General features: G+C 45.0%; 1 protein-coding gene across 1 annotated transcript in view; it reads left to right on the plus strand.

Moving 5' to 3' along the window:
* npas1 (neuronal PAS domain protein 1) overlaps nucleotides 1-9,919 on the plus strand; it is a 41,884-nt gene that overhangs the window by 29,640 nt on the left and 2,325 nt on the right. The window contains exons 6-12 of the mRNA XM_020623201.1: nucleotides 4,413-4,587; nucleotides 4,770-4,882; nucleotides 6,638-6,834; nucleotides 6,929-7,035; nucleotides 7,277-7,424; nucleotides 8,754-8,866; nucleotides 8,971-9,907. Coding sequence (XP_020478857.1) covers nucleotides 4,413-4,587; nucleotides 4,770-4,882; nucleotides 6,638-6,834; nucleotides 6,929-7,035; nucleotides 7,277-7,424; nucleotides 8,754-8,866; nucleotides 8,971-9,907 — 1,790 coding nt within the window. The remainder of the gene's footprint in view (nucleotides 1-4,412; nucleotides 4,588-4,769; nucleotides 4,883-6,637; nucleotides 6,835-6,928; nucleotides 7,036-7,276; nucleotides 7,425-8,753; nucleotides 8,867-8,970; nucleotides 9,908-9,919) is intronic.

Consider the following 9,919-nt stretch of genomic DNA (forward strand, 5'->3'; position numbering starts at 1 on the left):
ACTGTACAAATCCAGCTTAACATTTGACTCACACTGGAAAGATATTCCTCACAGCTAGCATAGAGCGGGGCCATGATTACAGTGGCCAGTAACATAACAACATGATGAACATATGGCCATGCCAGTATTATGTAATCTGAACCTATCCTATCATTATGCGAGCTTGCATGTACAATATAATATGGACACAAGTTGTCTAGACCTGTCATGGAGTTTCTTGGGTCTTAACTTTGCAACGCATACCCACATAATACACACACACTCAGACTCACACTTATAAAACATAATGAAAAAAACAAAAAGACCAACAGCCACAACAGTGAGGTAGTGCTGTGGAAGCCAGAAGAAAAATTAAGTTACAGAGAGAAACAGAGAGAAGTAGACAAACAATTAGGCGAGACAGTGGTAAAGAGGAGAGAGAGTCTGAGTGTGTAAATAGAGTTTAAATGTGCAGTAGGAATGAAATTCGCCTTGGGAATGCCTAGGTAAACAAGACAGCCGAGGCTTCGGTGGAGATGCTAATAATACAGAGCTGTTCTTATCAGCTGAGCAGATGGCCTAACCCATCACATCTACTCAAACAGGACCTAAACCATCAGCATTCTAATGAAATTATTTATGATCAAAGATTACGTTCAAAACCTTGAACATACAACCTGACGTTTACCTTCCTGAAAAGATGAGTGGCCAGAGATGGAGGAGGTTTATGATGAGAAAGACAGCGAGCCAGAAAGGGCAGAGAGAGAGTGTGAGTAAGAGGATATATGACAGGGAGTATATAGTATGTTTATGGACACAAACGATGAGAAAAAACACACAGAAAGAGAGGAAGGAAAGGTGGGAGAGGACAAAAACTGGGCTATATACATATACTTTGCTGGGGAGTGCAGGCAGACGCAGGGGAGAGAGGAAGGACAGACAAACAAACGATGTTCTGAGTGAAAAAATGTAACTGATGGTTTGTTTTAGAGGGCATGTTGCCCCTGTGGATCGTCCTGCCCTGCTGTCTCCTGTCCCCCTGTCTGACCCCTCTGCCCCAGCTTACACCCTGGGCTGCTCCCCTGACAGGAGAGGGAAGTGGGGGGGGGGCACGTTTAGCCGGCTTAGCACAGGTCAGGCACCTTGACCAAGGGCACAGCCTGCCGCCCACTCCCCTGACACGTCCAGGTATCATTTTTCTTCTCACCGGCTCTCCAGGTCGGAAGCAAGGGGGTGATCCTGGGAATGGAATATCACAGGTGGGAGGTGGTGGAGGTAGTAGAGGAGGCTAGAGAAGGATGGATGGGCTAGTGGAAGAATTGACAAAGGCTGGAGGAGATGAAGAGTTGGAGTAGGGAGAGATGGAAAGGATGGAGGAGTAAATGGGGAACAAAAAGAAAATGGATAAATGGGGTAAAGAGAAGGGAGGAAGGATGGTAGATTGAAGGAGGAGAGAATTGATCTGGGAGTGGTTATTATGCAGCCCCGCCCCCCCCCCCCCACCTGCCTTCCTCTCTCCTCTCCCATCAGTCAGTGAGGGCTGAGGGTTGAGAGTGTGTTGTGGACCACTGCCCGGATGCCTCATACATATTAAAGCCCCCTGCTATTATTTATATCATGTCTCTCCTTCCCCCTGCTCACTGCCCTCCTCCTCCCCCCTCACCCCCACCACACCGCCATACATACTTACATGCACGTGCATGTGTGCACACACACATTCACACAGATGCACTGGCAGACAAATACTCACACAAACAGTGACACACAGTGATGCACAGAGACACAAAAACAGACAGCCTGGTCACATACGCAGAGAAACAGAGGCACGCCGTGCACTTGCACAACCACAAACACACACACTCGGAGAGATTTGAATGATCTCGGTCTCTCCTCACGTCTCCTTTTGCGCCACATTCTATACCTGTTTTTATGTCTGAGCCTGACTCATCCTCTCAATTGCTCCCTCTCTTTCTCATCTTCTCATTTCTGTCTGATCTTTTTTCAATCCCTCCACCCTGCCTCTGATGGAGTGATATTATTCGGATAGGTCTTAAGCCCGGTAAAGTCCATAAGGACCTGTTTGTCTCTCTACCTTGTTTTCCAATATCACAGGGCCAGGGGATTGTCTCTCTTTCAGGTGGCTGGTCCAGTTTTCTGAGCAGAGGTAATTTTAGTTCTTGTTTAAAATGGACAAGATTCCCTTTGCAGAAGAATCACAATTCAGAAAATACAGACACCCTGAGCCTTGACAGACAGATGTGTCTTCATATAATCAGTATTAAAAGATGCCCAAAGCAATGTTCATCCAGAGTTTTAGGAATCAATCCCAGTTTATTAATTTGTGAAATATCTAGCCTCTTAAATGTGTAGATGCAAACTTAGTGTTTTGATGCCAAAATCAAAAGGAGTGCAGCAAAAAGGGGGAAGTTATAAAGTTAAAGGATGAGAACTTGTGGTGATGAACTTAGTCAGACGTATCGCCTGAATCTGCAGCTCTCCTCAGCTACAGCTCAGTGTTTGGCTCCCCAGATGAGAACTTTACAGTTCTGGTTCACTCTCACTGATCTCACAGTGTTTTCAGCCACAGCAGGCAGCTGCGACTGTTTTCAGTGAAACAGCTCTAAAATCCAGCTGTGCTCTACAGTACCTGCTCAGCACCCAGACGCAGTTAGCAACTAGCTAGTGAATACAGTGTAGCATATAACAGCTAAAAAGCCAGTACTTCCCTTAGGAGTCGGCAGAAACCAAATACATTCAAAATAGTGTGAATACTGAACTAACATTCACCAGAAGTGACACCTGTTTGCTACTGAGCTACATCTTGGGAGGTGAAGTCAGTATCGTGCTCACGGAAGCTACATGCTAATGATTAAGTGTGGTTTTATATCATGAACGGTTAGCTACATTCACACCAAATCACATTTAACATTTAGACATTTTTGTCTAAAGATACATCATCAGCATATTTTAAACTTATTCAGAGAAAAATGAGATTTTGATGTAAATATTTTCATAAAATACACAAGGATACAGGACTTTTTTAATCCCTTTGGGTTTAAACTGGTTTATGTATTTTGCCAATTGCGCACATTTCATTTGCTCAAAATGTTCAGTTTTTGAATTTACAGTATGTGGCCTTTAAACCTATACTTAACTTTTCATCAGATGACTTTTTTCTGTGTTTCTTGATTTCATCTATACTGTCACTATCAAATAAAGGTGAAAACATTTATTTTAAGATGCCAATATCAGAATGTGTGTAAGGGTCACACATTTGGTAGTAGCACATTTTCTCAATATGTGGGGAAATTACTCTTTATGTTGTCTATCAAATGTAGTATTTAATAATGTATGTATTACTTGTGGCACAATTCCAGAAAACAGGGTATCCCCCCCAAGAGATTAGGCCCATCATGCCCGGGAGTAGGAACCTCTATCTTTTCTCTTATCCTCCCTCGCTCAATGGGGCTTTCCTCCATCTTCACCCCTATTAGTTCCCTCATCGTCCATCGTTCTCTTTCCTCCGCTCCTGCCTTCCTTATTCTCCTTCTACCTCTACCCGGCTGTGATGTCCTTGAGGGCCCGCTGAAGCTCCCATAAAGCCTGCAGTAAATGACTCTAATCCGGTAATAAATGGCTGTGTCCTACAGACAAGGGTGTGAGGCTGCTGCAGCCACGGTTTTATCAGATGGAATGGTATTGGCACACATGTGCACAGACACATACACACACACACACACACACACACACACACACAGACACACGTTCACAGTTGTAATAGAAGCTGCATACATGCATGCTCTCGCTCTCTGCCGCCTTTCTGTTTCTCTCGTTCTCACACTTACGCACGTACATACTCGTTTATAGAGCTTTAGATGGAATCACATCTTCTCCACTAGGTCTGCTTTTATGAATGCCATGCAAGAGCAGCACCATTATTGCCTTTAAATGATTAGAGATGTGACTGTGATGCATTATGATGATAGAATCATATAGAGCTGTATGAGCTGTTGCACTGCTCTTTACGCCTGCTGGGATAGACTGTAACTGAATGAAGGAGCAGGGAGGGACAAGAAGAATAGTAATGTGACCTTTGAAGATACTTGGAGTTCACCTGTTTTTAATCAGCAAATACAATTGATTTTTATCTCCTCTGGTTTTATTTGTGTAATACTGTAGTCACTTGGTCCTCTGAGACTGCACTTAAATGTATGTGCATGCCTGTGTGTGTGGAGGAGAGTGTCTTACAACCTAAACACTCCTTGTTGAGTTGTACCCCACAGCAGCAATTTCATTTTCCTGTCATAACGTACTGTATATTGATTTTTCCTGTGCATGTGTGTGTGTCTGTGTGTGGGCTCACGTGTGTGTACTTGCTCATGTGTAGGTATTTGCACTCTGAGCTTTTCATCAGAGTGCGTGTTTCTCTCCAGGTGGAGCTGACCGGCAGCAGTGTGTTTGATTACATTCACCCAGCAGACCACGTCGAAATGGCCGAGCGGCTGGGAATCAGGCCCCATCTGAGGGCCGAGGCCGGCTGCCACATAGCCCCTGAGAGCGCTTCCAGCTCCGCATCCACCTCCTCCCTGGCTGGTACTCCTGAACCCGGTATTAATTATACAGTGAATTTATATGTTCAGAAAGAAAATGAAAGAAGTATTAGAAAAGATTATTTTCATTACATTCACTAAAATCAATTTGAATCATGAAAAAATAAAATAAAGAACTGAATTTCTAACAGGTCCTGTGGGTTGAATTTTTTTCACCTCTTCTTCTCCTGTCCTCAGCAGCACCATCAAGTCCTCACTCTCCTGCAGATGATCCCCCAGACCGTGGCTTCTTTATCCGCATGAAGTCCACGCTCACCAAAAGAGGTCTGCATGTCAAGTCTTCTGGATACAAGGTACACATTTCTGAAGAAAGAAGTTATCATAATTTGAAAACATACCCTGTATTACAACCCCAAGTCAGAAAAAGTGGGCACAGTATGTAAAATCAAAATGAAAACTGAAAATAGTGATGTGTAAATCATCTGTGTCCTGTATTACATAGAACACAATGTGGCAGCACATTATTTAATGTGACACCTCATCAATTTTATTCTTTGGTTAAAATAAACACTCACTTCAGCTCTGATGCCTGAAACACATTCTGAAACAACTTGGGATGGTTGCATTTCAGGGCCAGTAATGAGGTAAAACAGTGAAATGGTGATTCCAGTTGAAACAGGTGATGTCAACAGGTGACTCCATCATGATTTGGTACAAAAGTGGCGTCCAGGAAAGGCTGAGAACTTTAGGAGCAAAGATGGGCTGAGGGCAGCCAGTTTGACAACCTGGCTTGAGAAAATTATTGAAATGTTTAAAGAAAGATAGGAAGGGATTCAAGGAATCTGGAGGGATGTCAGTGCGTAAAGGGCACAAACCTAAGCTGGATGACCACGCTCTCCGATCCCGCTGACAGCACTGCATCTTCTATAAGTGATATAACCACATGGGCTCAAGATTACTTTGGCACATCTGTGCCAGACACATAGTTACACTCATAAATGCCAGCAACAAGTCCAAAAGCCAGGGTCTGTCATGGTCTGGGGTTGTGTCAGTACCCTTGGCAAAGAAAACGTACATGTCTGCGATGGCTCCATTAATGCTGAACAATACACTGAGATTTTGGAGCAACACTTGCTGCATTTAAGATGAAGTCTTTTCCAGGGACACCCATGCATATTTCAACAAGACATGCAAAAACTGCACATTACCGAGTCCTGGCTGTGGAGGAAGAGGGTGCGAGTGCTGGACTGGCCTGCCTGCAGTCCTGACCTGTCCCCAACTGAGAATGTGTGGCACATTTTCAAATGCAAATTGCATCAATGAAGACCACACTCTGTTGCTCACCTTAAGACTTGTTTGTAGGAAGAATGGGACAAAATGACACATGACACATTTAATCACTTGGTGTCCTCAGTCCCTAAACACCTTTTAAGTGTTGTGAAAAGGAACAGCAACATCATACCGTGGTAAATGTTTTACTATGTCAACCTTTGTTGGAATGTGTTGCAGGCGTCAGGATTGAAGTGACTGTTTATTTTGAACAAAGAATAAAATTGCTGCGATATCACATCAAATAATGTGCTGCTGTACTGTTTTCAATGTAATACAGGACACAGATGATTTACACGTCACTATTTTATGTTCATTTAGATTTAAATTTTACATTCTATCTCAACTTTTTTCTGACTTGGTGTTGTATATACACTTTCCCGCTCACCTGCTTATTCTTGGCATAGTAAAATACCAAGCAGAGGCTTGTCATTTTGTTATGCGCTCCCCGTATTTCAAACCACTGTCAAAGTGGTTGTTTTCAGTGTGTTTTATGGCTGTGACCTTATTTTACAGTGGACCGTTGTGCATAGCAGACAGTTTACTGCACTCTCCACTGTAACAGCAGGCCTGCTGCATTCTTTGTCTCAGGATCTGACTGCGTTGTGTTGATGTAAAATGTATACTGATGAATGCTGTATATCTGAGTTCCTTTTGTTCTTACTTTTTCATCCTGCATTGTGTTGCAATCCTTCTGTCAGTTGAAATTTTCCTTGATTTTCTCCTGCAACAATGACCTTGTGTGTGAGGAATACATGGTGCTGTCCTCTGCTTGTCAGGTAATCCACGTGACAGGACGGATCCGCTGCCGCCCCTCCCTGGTGCCAGGCTCCACGCGTTCAGTGCGTCGACCGATGGGTTTAGTGGCACTGGCCCACACACTCCCACCCTCCACGCTTAACGAAGTCCGGATGGAGAGTCACATGTTCGTCTTCCGAGTGAACATGGATTTACAAGTCACATATTGTGAGAACCGGTAAGGGTTTAGTCTGAGCTTTGAAGCAGTATGGACAGTGTGTCTTGTGATCCTTTTTGGAGTGCTCCTGCTTTCATGTTTTTTTTCTTTAAAGGATCTCAGAGTATATGGATCTGACCCCAGCAGAGGTGGTGGGACATACCTGTTACCACTTCATCCATGTAGAAGACCTGGAAAACCTTCGGCAAAGCCATGAGGACTGTGAGTCACAGTCATATGCACATGTTATAGATGAAACCGATCCCCGTCTTCCTTATGGTACACCTTGTCTGAACTTGGTGCTAGGAGAACCTGTGGAAATCTTCATTCTGGTCTGTTGTGATGGGCGCCCTCTGCTGCCATTACCAGGAACTGCCCAAGCAGTAACAGTTTTATCCTGTCCTTTCTCCCTTCTCTCCTGCTTTACATCCTTCCTTTCCAATTCCCACCCACCTTCTCCCAGTGCTAAGGAAAGGCCAGGTGGTGACAGGTTACTATCGCTGGCTCCAGAGGCGAGGAGGCTACCTGTGGATCCAGTCCACTGCCACTGTCTCCATCAACCACAAAGCTCCCCATGAACGCAACGTCATCTGGGTCAATTATGTCCTGAGGTCGGTACAACCAGAGCAGAACCACACCCCAGGGCTGCTGATATACACTGTGCAGGCACCACATTGTGTACAGAGCTCCTTTGGAGGAATAGATGATGAATTGCAGGATTATTGGAAGAGTTCCACACCAGCATGTGAGAAAACTGATGAGGATGTGATGCAAACAGGGCAAAGCAGCACATTAGAGGGACCTCTTAAATTTTAAATTTTAATATAAATATTGAATATAGCTAAAGATTTAATTAAAACTTTAAAATGAAATCATCTTAAAATTGAATATTTTATAGTTTTTTAAAAATGAATATTTTATAGTTTCTTTAATTAAATATATATTTTTGCCTATTAAAATGTTATGCTGACAGTTTTTCCAGTTTTTCTAATACAGTGGGCAATTTTTGGACTTAACTTAATTTTCCTTACTGGCCAAGAGTTTATTTAATTTTATTCATTTTAGATGCTAATCAAACTTGAGTAACTCTTTCATAGATTTCAGCAACAATAATGTTGTTACTAAATCATTTAATTCAGTCATGTTTAAATTTAAATTACTCATAACATCTAAATGTAGTATTACCTTTGTTTAAGACCTTATTTATTCAGTACACAGGCAACATGACTGCAGAAACCTAAGCAAAATATGCTCGCCCCTTATTTCCCTATTGTAGTACACACACACACACACACACACACACACACACACACACACACACAGACAGTACATCACAAAAATGCGTTCACAGTGGCAGCACGGTCAGACAAAGACAAGAGCAGTAGGCTGAATTTCAATGCTAATTGGACTGAAGCTATATAATTACAACAAATGGATGTCAGAATTTTGGGGCTGAATGGTGTTTTAGTTAATTAGTGCTGTAATTACAAGAGCTCATTAACTTCTCCAACAGCCTCCTCCTTGTTGGAGCTTAACTGTGTATAGGTTGGCTGCTGAGTGGGGCATAGTGTGTGTGTGTGTGTGTGTGTGTGTGTGTGTGTGTGTGTGTGTGTGTGTGTGTGTGTGTTGCAGGGTGGGGTCTCTCTGTGTGTCTGTTTGCATGTGTCAGTGCTTGTGTATGTGTTATAAGAGCTGTTGTTTGGACAACTGGGTGTGTGTTAGGTGGAGGTTAGAAGGCTGTGAGGCAGTTTGGCTACTGGAGGTTGTCATTAGGCTGATTATATGTTGTTTCCATCTCTAAGTATTCACTCAAATCAGAACAGCTCTAGTGTTTTTTTAAAGCTGTAAGTGGATTTAAGTGGTAGATGATCATTTATGTATATGTCCTCCCTTTCTCCTTTTCCATTTTCACTATCCATCCATCCATCTATCAAATCCAGTCGAACAGAGTTTCCCGACACTCCCCTGGATCTCCTGCAGCTACCAGAGAACGTAAGAGCAGAGAGAATTAGAGTGAGCACCTCTCCTGCCAACAGTTCCCCACAAGCCCGAGGTAGGACATTACACGCACATTACGACCTTCCCATGATGCCCACTGACACACGGAAACACCTGGCTGTGCCTTGTCCTAGCATAAAAATCTCCCTCCCTTCGCAGGCTCGCAGCCAGTGAAGAGCTCAGTGGGGAAGAGTGACCCCGACACTAAAGGCAGAGAGAAATTCACAGCCACTGCTGTCCAGCAAGAGGACAGGAGGAAGCGACTGCAGAGGTCAGACCCTGAGGGTGCTCCTCCCGAAACCCGTCGCAGACTAGAGGAGCTCCGTCACGCCGAGGAGAGTGTTTCAGCCTCCTCGGACCTGGCCAGCGAAAGTGAGGGGGAAGAGGAGGAAGAAACTGAGTGGGACCAGGGGGGAGATGGTGACAGATTGAAACAGGAAGATGGTGGGGGAGGAGGTAAACACAGTCGGGGAAGAGACGCCCAGTCTAGGGGGGAGAGGGGGGGCAGGGTGCACAACGGCCGGGCAGTGATCCAGCAGCTGAAGAGTGTAGTGACATCGTCTCCCCTGCCTGGCAGTCCCAGCATCAAGACTGAACATGAAGCCCTGACCACCAGGGGCCACTGGGTGTCACACACACAAACGTCCACCTCTCACACACACACCACCCAGCCCCAGCCCTCACATGCACACACCCCCTCCAGCAGTCTCAATGGTGACAGCCCCACCACCCCGATCCCTGACTCCTCTTCCAGCAGTGAAGCCCCGCCGAAAGGTTTGTTCACTCCCCCGTCCCCCACTTTGTCCCCTGCCATGTCTGTATCCTCCCCGCTGCCTCGCGAGGACAGGGCTGTGTCGGGAGCAGTCAGTAGGAGCAGCGGTGGAGGCGGCGGTGCAGGTAGTGGTCCTGACTTTGAGCTGCTCCAAAGACTGGCTGCAGGTGGTGCAACAGGACGGGTCCTTTTCCACCCCCTTGCCCTGGGCCCACAGGGCCCTCAGAGCCTCTACGCCCCCAGCACTATCCGCTATGCTCCACCTGAACTGCCCCCCTCCCACCACCACAGCACGGGACATAGCGATGGCCTGAAGCTACACTCGGACCAACACAA

This window comes from Monopterus albus, unplaced genomic scaffold (assembly GCF_001952655.1).
Source record: "Monopterus albus unplaced genomic scaffold, M_albus_1.0 scaffold293.1, whole genome shotgun sequence".
Taxonomy (NCBI): domain Eukaryota; kingdom Metazoa; phylum Chordata; class Actinopteri; order Synbranchiformes; family Synbranchidae; genus Monopterus; species Monopterus albus.